This window comes from Schistocerca cancellata, chromosome 4, assembly GCF_023864275.1.
Source record: "Schistocerca cancellata isolate TAMUIC-IGC-003103 chromosome 4, iqSchCanc2.1, whole genome shotgun sequence".
NCBI classification, from domain to species: Eukaryota; Metazoa; Arthropoda; class Insecta; order Orthoptera; family Acrididae; genus Schistocerca; species Schistocerca cancellata.
In genome coordinates, this window is record NC_064629.1 from 821080738 (window position 1) to 821105053 (window position 24316).

At 39.6% G+C, this 24316-nt stretch overlaps 1 protein-coding gene across 5 annotated transcripts in view; it reads left to right on the plus strand.

Annotated features, from left to right (window-relative positions):
* Positions 1-24316, plus strand: part of LOC126184844 (formin-binding protein 1-like) — a 368779-nt gene that overhangs the window by 332171 nt on the left and 12292 nt on the right. For 2 of the 5 annotated variants that reach the window (XM_049927454.1, XM_049927457.1), the window contains exons 9-11: positions 4102-4335; positions 9638-9760; positions 14394-14551. In XM_049927454.1, coding sequence (XP_049783411.1) covers positions 4102-4335; positions 9638-9760; positions 14394-14551 — 515 coding nt within the window. The remainder of the gene's footprint in view (positions 1-4101; positions 4336-9637; positions 9761-14393; positions 14552-24316) is intronic. The other 3 variants (XM_049927455.1, XM_049927458.1, XM_049927459.1) reach the window with 3 other exon arrangements.

The window sequence follows — 24316 nt, forward strand, 5'->3', positions numbered from 1 at the left end:
CCTTCAAAGCCTGGTTGTTGTTGTTGTTAAGGTGTGAACATGCTGGTCACACCTTAATATTCTTTGCTGTCTCCATAACATCAGATGGGGTGCAGACGACTCTAGAGTTTTGTGGCTTTCCAAAGCTCTGATCCAGTCCTATCTTGATTATGGGAATGTATCCCAAGGCTCAACATCACCTTCAGCAGTGCAGATGTTGGATGTGGTACACCATTGTGGGGTATGACTTGTGAAGGGGCCTTTGAGACCAGCCCTGTGGACAGCCTACTGGCAAAGCTGGTGTCCCTCCACTACAGATCAGGCACCAGAAACTACTGCTCAGCTATGCTATAATCATCCGCTGCCCCCCTGAGCATCCAAACTAACGTGTCCTTTTTTTCTGGTAGGGAGATCCACCTCTCACAACAAAGACCACGGGCTGTGGTCATGAATGCAGTTCACATACATTGTCTCTGCTCTGAACAACTTTCCCCACTGTCACCTCTTGTCAGGGAGCACCCGCTTATGCCACCATTTGTGTACAATGTCCTCGGATGTGTTTCAACTTGTCATCAGAGTCTTTTGGTCCAAAGTTTTTTGTTGCCTGTTCCTGGCCGACCTTGGTGCATTTCCAGGATCAAAAGTGGTACAGCTCTGTGGCCGATGGACGAACCGGCTTTCTTACACATGTGCAAGGTGCAGTGAATACACTCCCTGCTGAATGTATACAGTGTATTCTCTTCAGTACTGATGCCCATTGCTCGAGCCCTCAGTCATGTTTGTTCTTGCTCTGGTGCTACCCTTGGCACCCTTTGGTTGTAAATATCAAGGATCTCCTTTTTGACCTTCATTGGTTGGTCGTCTTTGTCTGGACCCCCATGTCACGTTGGGATGTTAGAGAACTACTATGCTGACCAGTTTGCCAAGTTGGCTACCAGAATGCTGACTTAGGAGATAGGTGTATCGGAACTGAATCTTCATTGGACTCTATGCCTTCAATTGTTGAAGGTCTGAACACTAATTGCTGTGTCCTGGTTTCTCCAAACACACTGCGAGCAATAAAGGGTCCATGACCATGTCACAGTCTTCCTTTTGTGTTTCTCACAGGGAATCTACCATTCTCTTCACATTGGCCACACTTGGCTGACACAGGGCCACATCCTATGACATAAGGATCCACCCCAGTGTTGGTGTGTTGCCTGTTTGACAGTGGCCAACACCCTACTGGACTGCCACAATTTGGCCACCTTGTGATGAAACCTTAAATTTGCTAACCTGCTGTCTCTGGCACTAGTGGATGACATAAAAGTGTGTTACCTGCTTTTAAGTTTTACTTGGGAAGTTGGGTTTCTATTCCTCTCTGTTAAGGAGGGAATACTGACCTTGTCAGCCGCTCTGACTCTGGATCAATTGCTGCCCTTTCCAACTTTTTAATTCTTCTTATTCTTTATATCTGTCATTGGTTTACTTTCATGTTGTCGGTGTTCTCTTTCCTGAGACTTTATCAACTTGTTTGTGTTGCTAGTTTTCTTGTGGTAAGGGAGAGTAAGAACATACTGGTCAGATGCAGAGGGTGTGTCTCCCACCTCATACATTTCCCTGGGTTGCCCAGTTGCTTTCTGGGTGGAGCAACTCTCCCACCTGTACCCTCTTACCCACTCACATTTCTTCTTGCTTCTGTTTTGTAGTTTTATTGATTCTTTGTTACAATCAGGTTCATCGGGATTTGTCTTCTGTGTTCTTCCTCTCTGAGGAAACTTCCCAGCTTGCCCCACATAGGATGGAGGGACTGATGACCTTTAAATTTGATCCTTTTAACACCATCAATCCAATACAATCCCTTTCCTGCATCTTCATCCGTCCTCTCTCCTGCAGCTTCTCCCCCCCCCCACCCCCACCTGCCTCTCACCTGCAGTTTCTCCCCCCCTCTCTCCTGCAGCTTCCTTTACCCCCCCTCTCCTGCAGCTTCCTTCCCCCCCCCTCTCCTGCAGCTTCCTTTCCCCCCCTCTCTCCTGCAGCTTCCTTTCCCCCCCCCTCTCCTGCAGCTTCCTTTCCCCCCCTCTCTCCTGCAGCTTCCTTTCCCCCCCTCTCTCCTGCAGCTTCCTTTCCCCCCCCTCTCTCCTGCAGCTTCCTTTCCCCCCCTCTCTCCTGCAGCTTGCTTTCCCCCCCTCTCTCCTGCAGCTTGCTTTCCCCCCCTCTCTCCTGCAGCTTGCTTTCCCCCCCTCTCTCCTGCAGCTTGCTTTCCCCCCCTCTCTCCTGCAGCTTGCTTTCCCCCCCTCTCTCCTGCAGCTTCCTTTCCCCCCCTCTCTCCTGCAGCTTCCTTTCCCCCCCCCCTCTCTCCTGCAGCTTCCTTTCCCCCCCCTCTCTCCTGCAGCTTCCTTTCCCCCCCCTCTCTCCTGCAGCTTCCTTTCCCCCCCTCTCTCCTGCAGCTTCTTCCTTTCCCCCCCTCTCTCCTGCAGCTTCTTCCTTTTCCCCCCTCTCCCCTGCAGCTTCTTCCTTTTCCCCCCTCCTCTCTCCTGTACCTTCTCCCTCTCCCCCCATCCTCTCTCCTGCACTGCACCTTCTCCCTTCCCCCCTCCTCTCCCTGCACGTTCTCCCTTCCCCCCAATCCTCTCTCCTGCACTGCACATTCTCCCTTCCCCCCTCATCTCCTTGCACCTTCTCCCTCCCCCCCTCATCTCCCTGCACCTTCTCCCCCCCATCCTCTCTCCTGCACCTACTGCCCCCCCATCCTCTCTCCTGCACCTACTGCCCCCCCATCCTCTCTCCTGCACCTACTGCCCCCCCATCCTCTCTCCTGCACCTACTGCCCCCCCCCCATCCTCTCTCCTGCACCTACTGCCCCTCCATCCTCTCTCCTGCACCTACTGCCCCCACCCCCATCCTCTCTCCTGCACCTACTCCCCCCCCATCCTCTCTCCTGCACCTACTCCCCCCCCATCCTCTCTCCTGCACCTACTCCCCCCCCCATCCTCTCTCCTGCACCTGCTCCCCCCCAATCCTCTCTCCTGCACCTACCCCCCCCCCCCCCCCTCATCCTCGCTCCTGAACTTTCTCCCCAGTCTTTTTCTTTGTGATCTACCTCCTCTCCTTTTGGCTTCAGACTCCATAATTCTATATATCCTTTCATCATTATTTGTAAAAACACTCCTGTATCATAACCTTCTCTGCCAGTCATGATCTATTGCCCACCCTGGTGAAGGTTACTACTCAGAACAGTAGCACTGCAGCATCAGAAATATATATAGATGAGAGAGAGGTAGTCCCTTTTGGTCTATAGGTGTTTGCTGTCTTTTCAACAGTTTATGCAGTATGTGGACCTATTGTCACACACAAGGTATCTTATTGTGAGTTTATCATTACACTTACATACTTGTTTCTTCTTATATCCATTTTCTGTACTAATATTGCCCACATTTAAACCTAAGATTTATTCTCATGTATCTTCAGTTGTAATGCTTAATCACAGTCAACTTCATAATTTCAATAATCATTTTACATGAATGACTACAAAATAGTAAATGATGATTATGGGGCTAAATGTATACTGAAAGTGTGCTATCTTGACAACGAATTTCCTACTGGATGGACTCTTTTGCCACATAAATATGCTTCCAGTTCTTCAGTGGCTTAAACTGGGATGGATGTAGTTGTTTGTTGTGCTACCTGAAGGGCTGTTCTGGGCTGATAATTGTTGTTCATTGACTACATATAGTTATAGAATGCTTTCCCTACACTGACATGAAGTCAAATTTCATATGAGGGTACACAGTGTGTTTATGTCGTAATTATTATAAATGCACCTTGTTTTCCTAATTATATTAAAGGTCAGCCATGTATCAATGCTAAGGGAGTTACAGCTGCTTAAATTTTTATCTTAAAATGCTGAATTTTATTTAAGATTTAATAAAACTCTAAATTATATTGGGTGTACAGTATATCAAATATTTATTCTGGTGCAGAAAGCTACTTCAAACGGTTCACAAGTGATAGGTTTCTTACCCCTGTAAATAAAAGTTTTGTGTTTGTTTTCAAATAAATTGTGAAACTGTAACTGAGACTGTGAAATACTCCTGCAAATATTCATAAACTAAAGCTTTAAAAGCAATTTTTTTCCAACAGGGATGGACTAATGAAGATGAAAGGTGTTTATGAACAGAACCCAGCACTAGGTGATCCTATGTCGATAGAAGGTCAACTGAATGAAAGTGGTCACAAGCTGGATAAGCTGCGTCAGGAACTTCAGAAATACCAGATGTATCTGGAAGAAGCAAACAAGCCAGCAGTTAGCCCATCTGCACCTAGCAGAAGAAGTAAAAGTCATTACAATGGAGCACACTTACAGCAGAATCACAGGTACATGAAATTTATAGAAAACTAAAATATTTTTTTGCCATAAGTCAGAAATATGTGCATTATAAATTCATTTCAATGGTAGCTGTTATTTTATGCATTGCTATTGTACTTATTAAGTCAAAGTTTTACCAATGTTGGTATTCTATTTATTATGGTTCTTTCAACCACTACAGCATATTTGTCACTATATTGGTTTAGACTTTAAACTTTCCTCCTTCCTCAAGAAATTCTTTCAGTACTCCTTTTTCAATGTGATAGGTTTCCACTTGAATGATCTCTTCTACAGGTGTAGAGCAGTTGTTAAATAGTTGCTTGTAACAAAATTAGTGATGTGCAGTAGCATGTGATTGGAAGGAATATTGCTTCTTACCCAGCCTATATTTGAACAAACTTGGGAACTGCTGTTTATCTATTAACACAAATGCCAATATAATGCTAAAATTTGAATAAGCAGGGTTTCTGGAAATAATTCTACATAGTATCGACATTGGCTATGTAAATTCATCACATGTTAGAAAAAATGAGAAATCATAAAATTCTCACAGTTTCTGACATTGCAGTTATCAAAAAATGCATCATGTACCTCCAAGTCACCTGTTTCAAATGTGAAGTGAAGCAATGTCTTTTATTTTCTGTGGTTCATAGTCAACTGTTGAAAATAGATAACTATGTTTCCCAAATAAACATGTTAAATGCTATATTCAGTATCATTATTATTAAGTGTTTATTGTATTATTATGCCTCTTTAAACTGGGCTTTGAATGTGGGTTCACCAAATATTTTATTGCTCTTAGCTGAAGATAATATTTTCAATGTTTCATGTTACTATTTGTCAATGTGGTTGATAAACAACATTAATTTCATGAGACATTTCTCTGGCATCTGTCCCTGTCTGATGGCTTCAATAATGGTAGCACAGTATAACAAAAATAAGATTTTGTTGCATTTGTGTGTGTGCCATTTATGGAATTTTGTATAGCTTCATAGCAGTATAAAGTGATCAATGCCATGTAAGAATAAAATGCTTGTGGTTGTGTAATTCTGTATTTTGTTTAATGTATTATCTCTTCCTTGAAAGCTGGTACAGTACTGTCCTTACGTAAATGAAAATTTGTGAATTTATAGTTTTGGATTGTTTTTATATGCTTGTGTATCTGAGAGCCTAATTCAGATATCAATTATGTTTCCTTTCATTTTGAAAATGCGAAATGGGTTATTGTAAACAGTTTCTGGCCTCAGGGTTGTTTGTTATTCAATTTTCTGATACAAAGAACATGTTTATGGATATTGGTATATGTCAATGATTACACTGATTAATAATTCAGAGACTGAAAGTCCAATCTGTTTGTTACCAGCAAATACACACTACAGAGAATTTCAGGCAGTTCTTGTGGGTGAATTCTTTGAATATGGGTGTGGATGATACACAACTAGATTCGCAGGTATTAGTGGTTGGAGAGTCAATTATTTCTTTAGAAAGTCATTTCTATTTCTAGCTTTTGGTTATGTATGGTAAAAAATCATTGCTTACTTGTGCTGCCTTCTTTTTGACATTCTGAAATAAACATACAGTTAAAGTAACATAGATGTGTGTGCAGGAAACTTGGAACATGTATTCTCTTCTGACGATTTACCACACTCATTGCACGATCTCTCAGCGAAGGATGACATGTGTAACTTACTGTTGAAAGTCAGGCTCATACTATTTCCGGACCCTACAGTTTCCTATTTGTTCAATGGTAAAAAATTCATGTTTGCCTTGCATCTAAAAAGCCATATAAAATACACAGCCATAGATGTTAGCTGGAGAGAGATTTTTCTGGTAGATTTGTTTACTACTGACCCATCAATAATTTTTAGATATTTTGAATCATTTGTAACCAACTTTTTCATCAAAACTGTTAGTGTTAACATTTTTATGTTAATGTGCCAGCTTTCATTATTCTGTTAGATGGCTGGGTACATAATTTTAAGTTAACTTTGTGGCTTTTCATCGGTTATGACAGAATTTTGAAAGGCTGCATATAAAGCTGTATAAATATTCATTTTATGAACTGAAATGCCTTTTTCTTGCTGCAATCTATATTTCTTCATGTTGTTCAGTATACATTGAAAGTGTACGTATGGGGTTTGAATCTTACCTGCTAGTTGGCATGTTCTTCACTATGAACACTTATGTTTGAAGTCATATTTTGTGTGTGATTATATGAGTCCAGTGGACTTAGTATTGCACTGAAGATGATCACACTATGATTGAAATCAATATGCAATAACAAAAAACTGTTTCAAATTTGTACAACCAATGCTGGAATTTCCCTTGTTTGCATTGAAAGGAAGACAAGATTTTATATGTGTACAAGATACAGGCATTTTGGTTAATAAGATATTGTGATTCATATGATGAGGTTTTAAATTATTGGCCAGTTTACCTCAGGAAGACAATTGATGTCAGAAAAATATAATGAACAAATTTCATTGTTATGTAACCTTAGTGTAGTGTAACAGAAGTGTTGACAGTATGGAGGTACTGGTCAGCTTGCTTTCAAAGGGCTTTAGCGTTTGTTAAAAGTGTCATGTCTGCTGTAATGGGATGTAAGACAACTACAAGAAGCCAGCAGAGTAAAGATCATGGTGTGCTCTCTTTATCAAAGTTTATCTGATGTAGTTTGTATGTGTGGGTGTGAGATGTCATTTGAAAGAACCACTTTCTTGCTCTTTGCTATTGTAAAATTATATGATGCAATTGGTCCAGTTACAGTGACACACACAAAGCTGAGGTGTCAATTGATATGGAAAAACCTGCTTGTATGTATGAAATAATTTAAATGTATTTTTTTCTGATAGGTGGTTATCTTAGAGAAAAGAGCTACAGGAATAGCACATTCCCTTGTGTTGAATGTTCTTCCACGATAGCATGTATTTAAATCGCAGGTGGTGACACATACTAAGAGAAATAATAAATTGTACATCCTGAGATTCATGGATGACAAGCTCTTCTGTGGCACAGTTAGTCTGATTTGACATTTATTGTTGCCTAAGTTTGTGAGGACTTATTATGGACACACTTCTGCCAGTCAAACAAATTATTATGATATACAGTTGTATTTCTGAGGAAAATTTGATAAATTTTTATTTTGGTCATCTCAGTTGCTTGAATATATAATTTCTTGCTACAGTGGTTACTGGTTTTGGGCTGACTCACCCATTCTTAAACCACACATCTTGTTATCAACCGTAAGTAATTACACTATCTACTGTTTCACAGATACATGGGCTACCATACCAGTGATCATATTTTTTGCTCACAGTTTGACTTTCTTGTGTGAAGCAGTTCATGCCTTTTGTGTAACTAATAACAAGGTGTGTGGTTTGAGAAAGGACAATTCAGTCCAAAACCAGCAACAACTGCCAGAAATAGTATATTCTTGCAACTGAGTTGGACAATATAAAAATTTGTGAAATTTTCCTCAATATTGTACAGTTGTGGCCCTACCATTCTGAAGCAGCAAATCAGCAAACAATATTTCAATCCATAGTTTCATTTTATTAGAGATGAAGTTCAGTTGATCCATGTGACTGAAATAATTCATCATACCTTGTTAAGACAATTACAGATTTAAGGATGCATCTCGTCTTCTTATTTCTCTTCTTCTTCTTCTTCTTCTTCTTCTTCTTCTTCTTCTTCTTCTTTTGGCCATGTTCAAAGTGATACAACAGGCTAAAGCCACAGCACTTCCTACTATTTGTTCTTTCCTTTAAACATTTGTTGCAGAGGCTTTGATCAGCAATAAAGAGTATGCATGTTAAAGAAAGCACAACATTCCATGATTTGTCCAGGTTGAAACTGCTACCCTTGTTAATTAAATTCTCCAGCAAAAGAATTTCAGCTGCATCTTTCACCTAGACAAATCTTGGAATTCAGCACTTTCTGTAATGTACACACTCTTTGCCACCAGTCAGCTTCTCTGGCACTTTTATATCTGTGGTTATTTGAATGACGGAATGAATACTGTGGCAAGTACTACAGCTTCAGTCTGTTGACTCACTCTGAAGATGGCTGAAATGTGTACGTCTGCATTTATTATTATTTTGATAATAATAATGATATTATTATTATTATTATTATTATTAAATATAATGCATCAGTTGAATTATCAATGAAAGTTGATGGAATTTTCATATTGTGAACAAATAATGTTCAGAGGTATAACCAATACAGCAAAAGTATACACAGAAAGGATTTTAATCTGTTAACCACAAAGTTGTTAAATTCTATAAATTACACAGGCTACAAAAATAATCTGGGTCCCCCAAGTCTTGTTTCATTTTAGTAACAACAAAAGAAACACAGATATGAGGGGATACTGGGTAATAGTTCCTAAACTATGACAACCTATTTGATGCTTCTGTGGTTCTCAGGACAAAAATACTGTCATATTTAAAAGCTTATGATTAGCATCACATAATATGACTGATTTATTGGAAAACTAATGACTCTCATGCCTTCGCACTGTCAGGATTGCAGAGTCCAGGATTTTCCTCTTGTGGTGTTAAATTTAATCTGTCCGGTATGATTTGCTGTTTAAGAGAATGTGCTATGTACTACATATTTGTGTATACTAACACAGAACATTTCAAGCAACAGATAATCTCGTATAACTCTGGCTATGAACTTTTCAGCAGCATCAGTTAACATGCTGAAATATGTGTAAGCTGCTTTGCATGTAAGCATTTCTTATAATCTCACAAACTGCAGCATAAATAATGCTTGTTCATTGTTTAATTGAAGCTTAATGGGGTTTTCCTTTCTAAGGAAGCCTTTATCTTTTGTTAAAATATTTATTCCTTTTTCAGTCATATAAACATCGTGCTTATTATATTTATGATTTCTGGTATGCCAATGTTTTTGTAGTAAAAATGTTAATTAGACTTTGCAGTATACGTGATAATGCTGTTAACAGTGATAGAAAGTGAAAAAGCTTTGTTCTAGTGGAATTATGTGTAGGGACTTGTGTCAATGAATATAACTTGCATAAGTTTACTTCTTCATGGATATGTATAAATAGTTCATATTTTTCACCACATAGATATCCGTAACATATTTCCTATTGTTATATTCTTGCTGCATTTTTAGTCCGAGTTACTTAATAAGTTTCTTAATGCTCCCCGAAACTACAATATCCGTGCAGGTCAGATTTTGGAGTCTCTACTATTTCTACATGAAACGGTTAATATTAGTGATAGCTGCAATGCGTAATAGTCTTCATATGAAACTGATGAAGTTGGCATGTCCTATACGCAGAAATAGTGGCGGCTCAGGGGGAGAAGAGGATTCTCTGAGTCGGTCAGCATCCGACTCAAGTGTTTCCAACCCTACTCTAAACCACAAACACTCAGCTCCTGGAACGCCACTGCCATCCCATGGGTGCGTGACTTGGTCTTTTTAAAATTTGAAGTAAAGCCTTATTGTTTAGTTGCATAAAGTACTCCTCTAGTATTACACAATGGCATGCTATTACTACAAAATACTTGACCACACACCTCTACAGTGTGTGGAGTTCTTTTCCTTTGAGGAGTACACAGCATTTATTATGTATGTGAATGCTGTTGTTTTCATAGTTTATCAAATTTGTAGTGAGATATAATTTTGTTTTGGGGTGCAATAACTAAAACATAATTGTTTGGGCCACAGATTTTGTTGTTTTAATTGTGCACTTACATTAACAAAATACATGTAAGTTCTAGTTTTACTGATGTAGTAAAATCAAGGTAGCAAAAGTGAAAATATCAAATGTGAATAATAGCAGGCACAAAAGCTGTACTCAGCGATGTGAGAATTGAAATCTTTGTAGTATGCCTTACTCATACTTAAAACAGTAACCCTCTGTTAGAACCACAGAGTCATTGTTTGAAAATGTCAGTTGGAGAGAAGAAATGTGCAATGTTGGAGGTGGGTGAGTAGAGGGTGGGGAGCAGCAGGGGAGGGGGGGGGGGGGGAGAATGCAGAAGGAGAGCACAGGCTAAAGCTATATGGCAACAGTAAAACTTCTGGGGACAGCCCTCCTTCCCCCTTACTTCCAACAACTGAGCACTTAACACGTGGAACATGGCGAAGGTATTTGCTGTTAGTGCTGGTAAGAAATTACTAATGTTAAATTTTTGCAGATGAAAGTTAATGGGAATTTTATGGAGGGATCAAAGAAGATATACTAAAGGCATACAAGGATTGCAGAGAGAGAGCTGGAAAATTGAGAAAGTTTAAATAACTTCACGCATAAATAAGGCAGAAATATGAAGAAGAGAAGATGAGAGATGGAGGGGAATGAAAAGAGGAGCAGATTACATGATAATGGAGTGGTAGAACAGTAAATATGTAGGGGTTGAACCTATGAAGGGTGTGAGGTGTCTGAGATTTGAAGGTTGTAATACAGAGCCTAGATGAAAGTTAGAAGTTGAGGGTGGAGGTGGATGGGGGGAGAAACACTGGGGGATCAGTGAGTTGAGTTAAATTGAGGAGCATCATTTTATAGGGCAGGATCATGTGTAGTGGAAAAGACACACACTAAAGGAGGTTGTATTATAAAATGAGGGTAATGTAGTGGGGTAATGTACATGCCTTTATGATCAGAAGTACTTCATATCACCACAGACTAAAGTTATTATAAATCATACTCGATTTACAATACATACTTTTACAGTTTCTTGACATCAGTAATCCCTTAGAACCCCTCCTTATTTCTTATGATCATTATCAAATTATCACACTTGTATTTCTTCAGAAATTTTGTTCTCTTTTGATACTTCTTAAGTTGTTATTTTAGTATTTTATTTCTGTGGCAGTTACTCACATTACTGTTATTCTTCCAGCTGACTCTACATCTTGGCTCAGATCCCTCCCTTCTCATTCCACCCCAATCTCTTGTGATTTCCATAGTTTATGATAGTCACGATCATTTTGTTGCTGTTATTTTTATCACTAGTGTAATTGTTTGTGGAATTTTGAGCTTTACTATCATAGTATAACATTTCAAAGTTTTACTCCTGATGTGTCCAATTATTTTTACCAATCTTCTATTTTCTGATCTACGACGAGTGGGGACACAGTGGTTACAGACACTGGACTCAAGATAGATAGGGCTAAAATCCCTCTCTGGCCATGCAGCTGTAAGTAGTTGTGATTTCCCTAAATACCTTAAGGTGATACATGACCTCACATATCTCTTATTATGCTGGTATTCCAAAATTTCCTTTGTTCTCAGACTTCTGCCATTCCATTTACTGCTACTAGTTGATGTGCTGATCCAACAGTTCAGGGTAGCCTTTCCTTTACTAACCTGCATTATCTTGCTTCATCCTCTTGAATTCAGAAGGAAAGAGCAAAGAGATTTGAAAAGTCTCAGTGGTGTATACTGATGTACCATGACCATGTAATGAGTATGGCTTTTGGTCTTTTTTCTTATTCATATTTGAAAGTTTCATATTGTTTACTTAACTATATGTTGAATTTTACTGTTATTATGTAAATTTTGTTGAGTTGCTGACCTTAGAAACTACTTACCTTTCCCAGTTCCATTATTGCAATTTTTTACTGTTGTTTCTGGTGGTGGTGGTGGTGGTGGTGGTGGTGGTGGTGGTGGTGGTGCATGCTGTTATAGTGGCAGTGTATGGTGACAATAGTCACTAGGTAATCTTTTAATACTGCTGATGATGTGTGTTGGGTGTTTAAGTAGTGTGGGGAACAAACAAGTTTAAAATAAACAAATCGAAATAATTTGCAGAAATTTTACCTTTTTTATGAAATTACGTGGAGTCACAAAATTTGCACCAATCTTGCCACAGAATATTGCAGATACTAAGTCGAAGGATCGTTTAAGCTGTGATCTTGATCTGATTGATAGCAGGATCCTTTACTTAACAGTTATCAGTCCATCACACAGTTTTACTGTACCAATAAGTTTGAAATCAGGGTGAGAATTCATTCTAGAAACAGTCACTCAGGCCATAACTAATACAGTTCTCTGCAGTATCCTTTCGTCTAAGAGTGCTAGTCCTGCCAGGTGTGCAGGAGAACTTCTGTGAAGTTTGGAAGTTAGGAGAAAAGTAAAGGAGTGAGGGCAGGTCATCAGTCATTTATGGACAGCCAGGCAGTAGATCAATTACCTAAAAAAGGCAAATGTAGTGGGTTCACATCCTGGCCTGACACAAGTTGTAATCCTTTGTGAAGTTTCAGTTATCATGCTGTTTTAAACACCACAAAAAGTGTGTTCAGTGGACTAATTGTGGACATTTAGATAGAGCCAAAGAGGAACAATAATACTGGTGACTAAAATTGTTGAAACCATGAGACTGTTACAAAATATTAGAGGGTGTAAAATGTGTGACAGTGTTTAAAAGGATTAATCATCTAGTCACAAGCTGCTACCACAGTTCTAAAATCATGCATGTTAGTGAAGAATTTGTTAATATCTTGCACTATGCATGTTCAATAATCAGTTTGGAACATAGGTTATGGCTAATTTTTTAAAGCAGCAGAAAAGGTTAAATACTTACTCGGTTATGGATAATCTTTTAAAAAAGCAGAAAAGGTTAAATACTTACTCCGAACATCATAATTGCTGCATCTTCTTTACTGTCATTTCAGCACTGAGATGTATTGAAACACAGTACGTAATGTTAGGATGACAATATCCTCTGTAAGTTTTGGGGAAGTAATTGTAATAACTTCCAGAATTTGTGAACAGATCACCTGTAATGAAAGGATCATCTTCAGTTCCTTGCCACAACCATCTATTCTGCATGAAGTAGTTATCCAGTTTGTCTCTTCTCCATATCCACAGATTACATTACTATTATTGCAGTTTTTCTACCTTTTTTTCATGTTTTGCCTTGTGTTCTTCGGTGTATTATCAGATACAATTGCACATTACTGTTGTCGTTTTGCTAGTATCATCCCACTGTTCAGAGGCACAACCTCATTTTCATGTATGGCATTGATTTCTATTTGATGGATAATTAACATTGTTTGTCTTTACTTTTTAAATTGTTTATTAAACATACTTAATGGTTTTGGCAGTTAATTATATTTTTCCCCACACTGCTACAATTATCATTGGCCATTTGCATGTGGTAACAGAATCTATGTGAGTAAATTCTGTGCAGTGAAACTGAGCAGCCTGATATGGTTGTTAAGACACAGGACACATATTTGACAGAAGCAGAGTTCAGATATCTATTAGGTCATCCTGATTTATTATGGTTTCTTTAAATTACTTCAGGCACATACCACTAGACTTTCTTCAAACAGCCTTCAACAAATTTCCTTTCAAATCCTTGCTCAGCTAAGCTAGTGCTCCATGTTTATAATGAACAGACTGTCAGTAAAAGACTGAACTCTTAATTTTCCTTTTTCATCTGTAACAATAAAATTTACTGCACTAGTAGCTACTTTGGAAGGTTGACTTTTTTCGTTTTCAATTGATTGAGAGTAAGTATTCAGACTGGCAGATGTTTGGAGCTGCCTTTGTGTGTGTGTGTGTGTGTGTGTGTGTGTGTGTGTGTGTGTGTGTGTGTGTGTGTGTCTTTGTTTGTTTGTTTGTTTGTTTGTTTTATGCTTTACCAGTTCAGCTTTATAGCAGATCTTAGCTTGCAACTGTAGCTCATTCTTACTCTGCCTCATCTAAGGCTTTTTTTCAGATTTTTGCTTTATCCGTACAGTATCAGTAAGTTTCTATGCCTGTGTACATTATTCTGTAGTGAGTAATGTTTAGTGTGTAGGACTGTTGTAGAAAACTCTTTCTGTGTTGTATAGTGTAGCACTCTTCAACTTGCATGTAATTCTAAACAATCATTGTGGAAGACAGCTCTCTTTTCAGTCATTGAGGTTTCATCAACATACAGTGGTGGAAGTTTAGCATTCAGAACATTGAAAAATATAGCTTTTTGTTCCATGAGGTGCTCCATTTAAGTAGTAACACTGAAGATTCTCTATTCCCTTAGAACTGTAAATAGCTTAACTTCTGACTTATGGCATTATTCGTCATTGTTTAACCAACATTTAGCTCCTCAAACAGCCCTGAGTCTGGACTTGGGACCTCTCACACGAGTTTGCCTGACTCTGACAATGAGCACGGAGATAACGATCCTGCCCCTGGAGATTACTGTGATGGAGACTTGCTGCCTGCTCTGGGAGTATGTAGAGCTCTTTATCCTTTTGAAGGTTTGTATTATCTCTTCAGTCAATGTTAATATTGTAGTGTAAGTTAAAAATCTAGATTTGTAGAAAGAAGAGATGTGTTAATGCAAAAAGAGCATTGTTCACAAAATAACATTGAAACTGTATTTTAAGAACCCCCTTTGCTGCTTGAAGTAATGTGTAGCCTAGCATTTGAAATGAATAACTGTGCACTAGCAGCAGCGTCTAGTGACAAACTTAAATTGAAGTAGGTCATACAATGTCACAACGATAGCCATGTGTGTCATTATTTTCTTGAGACTGAGGCTACTTTCCATTGTTATGTCTATTTCAAATGCATTGAGAGTTTTGTTAAAGTTTTAAGAAACAAGCTTTTTATGTGGATCAGTATGACAAAAACACTTAAAGAATTGGAAGAAGCTGTTCAATACCAAGCTATCATGGTAAATGAGAAATTCTGAAGCCTACTAGGAGGCCAATGCCAGCAAAACATTTTTCAGTCATGACACCATACTGGTTGTGACTGGGATAAATTCTTTGTGCAGTTGACAAAGAAAATATTTTTGGAAGTCAGGTGCAGCAAGGGAACCACAGAAATTTTATCATCTGCTTGATTTTTATTAGTGCTGGGATGATAGTTGATCTAAGATCAAAGTTTGTTTGTTATTGTGCATATGATTATGCAACTATTACTCATTCATTATTTTTTTTATCAAAGAAAACATTGTTACTAACGAATATATTTGAAAACAATTAAATCATTATTTTCAGCAGTTCAATTACAACTCTAGGCATCATTTTAAATAAGTTTATCTATTCTGTAAGCCACATTAATGGTATAATATGGCTATCTGAATGTTTTGTAATTCACGACATTGCTGCCATTGTCACTTGCTTTGCAGTGTTATTCTGTATCATGTAACATATTTTCAAACTTATTTCTCACTCTATGAGCATAAATTTCTAACATCTTTCAAAGGAATGACTGTAGATCCATTTGAAAAGGGGGAAAAAATTATTAGAAGTTGTACTTCAGCAAAATAAAAATGTAATTTTTGCGTAAGTGTTGAGTTGCCCCAGAATATTATTCCGTATGACATCAGAGAGTGGAAGTATGCAAAGTATGTTAGCTTACTAATTTCTACATCCTCAAAATTGGCAATTATTCTGATTGCAAAAGTTACTGAACCTAGTCGCTTTAGGAGATCCAAAATATGAATTTTCCAATTAAGATTCTCATCTATATGTACACCCAAAAACTTAGTATGCTCTACCCTGGCTACTGACTTCTTTTGATGTGTTATATTTATTCAAGGAATTATACTTTTTGCAGCAGAAAATTGGATGTACTGTGTTTTTTTCAAAGTTCAGAGCAAGCCCATTCACAGAAAACCAATTAATAACTTTTCCAAAGACCTTAATTGTGTCATTTTCTATCGGACTTTCTTTTCCTGGATTAATAATTATGCTTGTATCATCAGCAACCAGTGTCAGTTCAGCATCTTGTTTCACATAAGAAGGGAGATCATTCACATATATCAAGAACAAGAGGGGGACCCATGATCGAACCTTGTGGAACACCTAATGTAATTTCACCCCAGTTAGATGAAGTGGGGAATCTCCTTTGAATCACTTGAAGCATATAAAGAGACTTTGTGCTTCCTGCTCTGTAGATATGACTTAAACCACTCATATGCTGTTCCATTTGTACCATAGAATTGTAATTTCTCTAACATAATGCCATGGTTCACACAATCAAATGCTTTGGATAAGTCACAGAATATTCCTACTGGTGACATTTTACTATTTAAAGAATCTATTATGTGGACAGTGAAATGGTGTATTGCTGTCTCAGTGGAACAGCATTTCTGAAATCTGAACTGTGATTTACTAAGTATCCCATTACTGTTGAGATGGCTAACCACTCTTGAGTACATTACTTTCTCAAAGATGTTTGAAAATGCTGTAAGCAAGGATACTGGCCAGTAATTATTGACATTTGTGGTTTCCCCCTTTTTGTAGAGAGGCCTGACAATGGCATATTTTAACCTGTCTGGAAAATATCCTGAGTCAGTGATGCATTACATATGTGACTCAAAACATCAGCTGTAATTGCTCCACATTGTTTTAATAACTTGTTAGAGATGTCATCTACTCCAACAGAACATTTATTTTTCGAAGATTTAATAATTTTCCTTATTTCACGAGAGATTGTTAGATGAAACTTCATCTGACAAAAATTTTTCAAAACTGACTCTTCCATGTACTGCCTTGCTTTTTCTTTTGAACTATTCTCATCAATTTTTTTCTCCTACACTTAAGAAGTGATTGCTAAATACATTGGCTACCTGTGTACTGTGGGTTAAATACTACCTACCCCAGTGGTTACTTTTCCTGTCTCCCTTCTAACAACATTCCATAGTGGTTTGATTTCATTGCTGGAGTTGTTAATTTCTTTTCTAACATACATATTTCTTGATTTCTTTACAACTTTTCTCAGTATGTTACAATAATTTTATAGTGTAAAATTACTTCTGGATCTTTACTGGTTCTTCTTCTTTCTGAAGACACTTTAATACTTGTAGTAATCCAAGGTTTCTTTGAAAAGGTTGTGGTGTTACATTTAGTAATTTTCTTTGGAAAACAATCTTCAAAAAGGGATATAAATTCATCAAGAAATATGCTGCATTTATCATTAGCATTTGGCTCATTATATATACCTTCTCAGTTTACATTTCCTAAACTTTCTCTGAAGTGATCTATAGATACTGGGTTGAGCACCCTCACACTTTTACTTAATGGTTTCTGAAGTGTACACCCTGTTAGGTTTTGTGAGTTAATCAGTTGTGCATCATGGTCAGATAATCCATTTACCACAGGGAAAGCATGTGTTTGTTCTACATCCTCTTACTGCAAGTACATTATCTATTAGAGTACTAGTGCCCTGAGCTATATGTGTAGGGAAATTGATCACTGATTCTAAAATATGTGTTGTTAACAACACTTCTAGTTCACTTTTCCTATCAGAATTGCTTAGAAAGTTAACATTGAAATCACCACAGATTAATAACTTCTCCTTTTTTGTCTGACAGACAGCATAATAGGGAGTCAGACTTTTTTATGAACAACTCCCAATCTCCTAGTGGAGACCTGTACACTGTTGCTAATATCAACACAACATTATCTAGCTGAAGTTCACATGCACAAACCTCAAAGTGCTGATCAACACAAATTTTACTTACTTCAACAGTTTGGTATTTATACCCTTGTTTTATGAAAATGGAAACTCCTCCTTTATCCATACTAGATCTACAAGTGTAAGATGCTATATTATACCCATTTATACCGATTTTTTTTTCCATCCCCACAGTTTCATAGTGCTCAGACAGACAAAGTATATCAACCTCATTCTTATTTGTGAGATCATCTAAACACATTATTAGCTCATCTACTTTATTTTTATTCTCCTGATATTTTGGTGAAGTAAGTTGATACCACCCTTAGCTTTATCCCTATTTGCTGTGCATGAAGTTTCTTTTCTTCTATTTTCCTTGGTTGTTGTCTGTCTGGAATTTGGCTTTAAGCTAAAAAAACCTGTCTGCCTGGTCCCAACAACCACAGGGATAACCCCTTGTGTGACTGTGACCCCCCTTACAGTATCTGCTAATAGAGAAGCTAACTTATATTTCCCATTCCTATTAAGGTGCAGGCCATGTGTAGTGTAACCCCACCTACCAATAGCATCAACTGGAACAACACTCATGTGAGACTTTGCCGGTGTCCGGAGCATCCCGTTCAGCTCAATGTTAACACGCCTTACAGCAATGCTTACCCAGGGCTGATAATGGCACTGAAAGACCTCCACAAACCACACATTCGTGTGCCCAGTTTCTGCTCCTATTTTATCCAGGCCACTCCTAATACTATATCTTGGATTCATAGCCAGGTTGTTTCCTGCTCCCCCAACTATAATTACCTGATCTTCCTTCTCAAAGTCCTTGCATAGCTGACTTAAGTTTTCTGTCACCTGGCTAAGGCTAGCACTTGGTTTCACAAAACTTGTGACCTGGTACTCTGTCCCTAATTTCTCCTGAAGCTGTTTGCCCACACCCCTCCCATGACTGCTACCTATACGCAGAATTCTTGTTTTCCTATTCTTGTTTGATTTCGACCTGTCTTTTTTTTCTTTGAGCTAGTATTCTGCTCCAACCTACATTAAACTACATCTGAATCACGAATGTCGCCACACCCTTCCCACCAGCCGCCACCACCACCACCACCACCACCACCACCACCACCACCACCAAAGGCTCAGTGATCAATATTTGGTCTGGAGAAGTGGAAGAACACAACATGTGATATGAGAGGCTAGAATAGTCCTGCAGTTATTCCGTGCCTGTTGTAAGAGGCAACTAAAAGGAGTTTTGTACATAGTGAAGCTTTTACTTTGACAACTCGGCCATAATCAGGACACCCCCTTAGCTCTTTTCACAACCTTCCTTCAACATTATTGCCGTAATTACTGTTGGTCCCCCTTTAGGCCTTGACCCCCACTTTCCTAAATGCACAGAAGTGTAAGCTGTTCGGCGAAGGATGCTTTACGTGGTCCATAATCTATCGACCGTGTGCTATGATCTTCTGCACCTACTATTAGAGTGGATTTATGTTCATACACAAAATGCAGTGTGATATTCAATCCATCTGTCAGTGGGGTGGGGGGGTTGGTGTGTATCCATCGGGCAATGGCTACTATGCTAGGTAGCCTCCACCATAGAGGGGTGGCACCCATGTGAAGAGTCTCCAATCGGAGTGAGTGGCATCACGAGGGATAATCAACAATGAAATGGATCCAAATCACCCATACCAGGTGCCATGCCAACACAGCCATTTCAGCAGATAGAAAGCAAGATTTTCATGCAGACACATATAAACCCGTGTCGTTTCTGTCTGTGGTCAAGTCATGGGATGAGAGTTGGGCAAGGAGAGTTGGATATGGACATTTCATCCAGTTTTTGGTATATTCCAAAACTTGAGGAGAATCTTGCGCAACAAGGAAGCCACTGTTTTTGGTGAAAATATTGAGGATCAGTTTGGAGAAGTCGCAGCAATAGAGAGGATGAGAAATGGATCTTCATTGATCAAAACATTGAATGCTAACCAACTGCAAGTACTTCAGGCCTGTGACAAACTTGGGTATATACCAGTTACCATCTTCCCCATAACAAACTCAATAGGATACATGGTGTTATCTTCCATTGGGACCTGATACTACAAACAGATGAAGAACTGCATGCTAACTTAGAGTGGCATGGGATCCATTTTGTTCATCACCTCCAGAGGGGACCTAAGGGTGATTGGGTAGATACTGAAGCCTTTCATCCTAGCTTTCAATGGGAATGTTTTACCTAAGAAAGTTAAGGTCATTGTTTATAGGTGTGATGTCAAACCCTGTTTTCCTCTTTCTATGAGATAGTTTAGGTGCCAGAGGTTTGGACACATCACCTGCCACTGTAGTAATGAGGCTAATTATGGGGCATGCAAAAGGACAACACATGAGGAAAGCCCTTGCAAGCAACCCCCTACATGTGTAAACTGCCCCGAACACCATCCACTCCTCATTCAATGACATGCCCAGTTTTCAAGAGGGTGAAGAAATTCCAGAAATATAAAACACTTGACAGCCTGTCTTGTCAGCACACTAAGAAAAAGTTTGAACAATTCCACCCAATCAATATGACATCAGACTTTGCAAACATTGTGTCAAAATTCATATGTAGGACCAAAATAGGTCTCAAGTACCAACTACTGGCCCTAGCCACATGCCAGAGCCTGTTTTTCAGCCAGGGGAAGGGCCAGCAGCTCTCTTGACTCCTACATGCACAATAACAGTGATAACCACCCCATCGGTACAACAGGAGATGCCTTGTGCTCCTCTTGACATCCTCTGGGAAGAGGAAGCCTGTCAAGATGCCCCTCCCAGGATGTGACAGACAAGCAGTCTACCACCAACCATTGGCTGATAGAGCCACAGACTGTGAGTCACAGGTCACAGAAAAGAATGTTCCTCTTCTGTCCCAAAAGTCAAGACAGGAAAATCGTCTGAGAAACTGAACCCCATATAAATAAGAAGGTTAAATCATAAGTTAAATGGAATTCTGCCCGGTTGATCCTGCTCATCTCCCTTGAGGTTGAGCCTATGAATACTGATGAAGAATCACACATTAAAGTGGAGCGTATGTCAGCAGCAAAACATTTGAAGCTGACTGCTGATGTAAATTTTGCACGAGGACCATGAACTTGAGATAAGAGAACCTGTAGAGATCTATGGAGGCATAGAGACAGTTGTTGTTCCCTCACTCTGTTTGCGAGGGATTGGTTGGTTGATTTGGGAAGGGGACCTAACAGCGAGGTCATCGGTCCCATGGGGGAACCATCCTGGCATTTGCCTGAAGAAATTTAGAGAAATCATGGAAAACGTAAATCAGGATGGCCAGACGTGTTTGAGCAGTCGTCCTTCTGAATGAGAGTCCAGTGTGCTAACGACTGTGCCACCCCACTCAGCATTTGCGAATGAAACGGGGAGAGAAATGACTAGTTGTAAAGTGTACCCTCCACCATATACCGTACGGTGGCTTGCAGTGTATGTATGCAGATGTAGAGTGCAACACATTTCAGTACAGGCTATGGAACATACGCGGACATTGATATTACAGTCTGCAGCCTGAGCGTCTCACTCTTAATCGGTTGGTCTGACCATCGTGACATCTGCAACAGTGAACACTTACTTATCACACTATCTTTCTCGACCTATTGGACAATGAAACATGCACCACGTTTGTCACTTCAGAAAGCCACCTTTTGAGCTTTCACCTCAAAAGCAACTTTTGAAAGCAGTCAAGAGGAGGATATCAAAGGAGTGGTAGAAGATATTATTGATACAATTATACACACTGCAGAAGCAACAATAACCTGTTCTTCAGGCTCTGCCTCATGGACACCATACCCCAGTGATCTGAAGAAATACCTGCAGCTATCAGAGAGCATTGCAGATCACTTCAGCAACACAAGCGCCTTCTCTCTATGGAACATTTAATAGCATTCAAGAGACTTCACACAAAGGTACGGTTTTTAATAAAGGAGAGAATGCAGGAGTGTTGGGAACAATGTGTGTCATCTGTGAGACTGCACACCCCATAAGCTTAAGGATGGAGTAAACTGTGCCTAATTTGCAACCACCCACCGTCCACAGTAGTTCCTAGCATCTCCCTCAATGCCAGCATCTGTGCTGATCCTGCAGTTATTGCTGAATCTTTTGCAGCACACTTTGCTAATGCCTGCATACAGCAACTACTATCCTAATTTCGTGACCTGGAGTTGCTTGGCAAGGGAAAATTCTGTATCCTTCCATGCACAAGGGTCTGAATTATACAGTGCTCCATTTAGTGAATAGGAGTGTTGCAGCTTTTCAGCAGATTTTCGAGACAGCCCCCAGACCTGATAGAATTCATAATCAAATACATAAACTTTTTAGTAACAACATAAAACACACCCTGCATAAAAACATAATTGAGTTTTCCAATCATGTTTGGTGGTAACAGGAGTATCCCTCCCACTGGCAGGAGGGTATTATTATTCCTATCCTGAAACTGGGAAGTGAGCTTCAAATTCTGAGTAATTACCACCAAGTCTGTCTAACAAATGGGCTGTGTAAACTATTCTAAAGAATAATTAAGCTACAACAGTGTTGATGTGTGGAAGCCAGAGGATGCATATTGCAATTTCAAAGGGGCTTTTGGGCATTCTGGTCCACCACAGACCAATTGATTCATCTGGAATCTGCAGTGTGTAACACTTTTGCACATTGCCAACACCTGCTTGCTGTGTTCTTTGACCTACAGAAGGTGTAAAATACCTCTGGTACCATTACATGCTGTCTACATTGCACTCGTGTGGGTTTTGGGGCTTTTTACCTACTTTTATCCAGAATCTCCTATTCCCAAAGTGTTCTGGGTCTGGACAGGTTTGTCCCTCAGCAACCAATATGTACAGGAAACTGGAGTCCCTCAGGGGTCTTTTCTGAATGTAACCCTCTTTTCCATCGATATTGTGACTACACTGGGACCCATAGTCTCACTATGACTGTGTAAGGACGACCTTTACCTGTACTGCAGCTCTGCAGCATTATGCACCTCAGGGTGCCAGTGTCCAGGGGTCATAAAAAAAGTACATAATTGGACTCCGAATCGTGGATATCAATTTTCTTCCATGAAAACTTGCTTCATGCACTGTACACAGAACTGTACATTCATGATTAGAACTTTTTTGGTAACCAGTTACTTGAAGTCATTGAAACTTCCAAATTTTTAGGCACTTTATTTGACAGTGAGTCAGCATGGTTACCACATATGTGCCGGTTCAAGGCAAATTGCATGAGGAATCTTAATAACCTTCCACTTATCAGCAGCACCTCCTGGGGCACATACTGCACAATTGTGTGGCTATATTCGACATGAACATGATTGGAAAACTCAATGATGTTTTTATGCAGGGTGTGTTTTATGTTGTTACTAAAAAGTTTATGTATTTGATTATGAATTCTATCAGGTCTGGGGGCTGTCTCGAAAATCTGCTGAAAAGCTGCAACACTCCTATTCACTAAATGGAGCACTGTATAATTCAGACCCTTGTGCATGGAAGGATACAGAATTTTCCCTTGCCAAGCAACTCCAGGTCACGAAATTAGGATAGTAGTTGCTGTATGCAGGCATTAGCAAAGTGTGCTGCAAAAGATTCAGCAATAACTGCAGGATCAGCACAGATGCTGGCATTGAGGGAGATGCTAGGAACTACTGTGGACGGTGGGTGGCTATGGATTGGCAGCACCATCAGTATTGAGCTTGCTGATTCCTGTCCACTGCAGTGGTGTGCTGTTGCCAACTGGAGCCTCCTGTACAAGCCACGTAGACAGCCTCCGGGTGGAAGCTGGTGTCTTGCCACTAAGGGTCAGATGCCAGCAGCTCTTGGTGAACTATGCTGTCACACTGTGTTAGATGCCTACTCAGCAGTCTTACTCAACTCTGTTTCACAAGCAACAATTCAGGTTGTTTACAAATTGCCCAAAAAATGAGTAGATCATCTGGGATAAAATTGGAAGCTCTATGGGAGGACCTCCAACTGCCCCCTCTTGTCTGTGTTCATAGAGTTCCCTCTGCCCACCTCCCTTACCCCTCCCCCCATGGTATCTACCCAGTCATATGGTTGGATGGACCTTTTACGTGGGCTGATCCCACCATTCTCAGATGCATATTCTGGTCAGTTCTTCATGTCTACCGAAATTCAACATACATCTACATGGATGGATCAAAAAGCCAGACAGTTGCTTCTGCACATGCAAGGAGGCATGAGAAGTATTTTCTCCAGAGTGCATGCAGTGTATAGACTGCAGAATTGGTTGCCATATCAAGGGCTCTGCAGTGCATTAAATCTCACCACAGAAGACTTCCTGGTTTTTAATAACTCCATGATCTGCATGCAAGACATAGCTCAGTGCGCCCCCCAAAAACCCTTTGGTGGCTAACGTCCAAGACCCATTAATTGACAGCTCTTGAATGACGGTAACATTCTTCTGGACACTGGGCCATGTGGGTGTTCATTGACAAATTGGCTAAAGATGCAACCATAGGAGAGAAACTTGAACTTGGCGTACCTTGCATGGACAAACAATTGCAATTATGCCATCAAATTCTGAACACTTGGGATGTCGAATATCAAGTTACCATGACCCTCAAC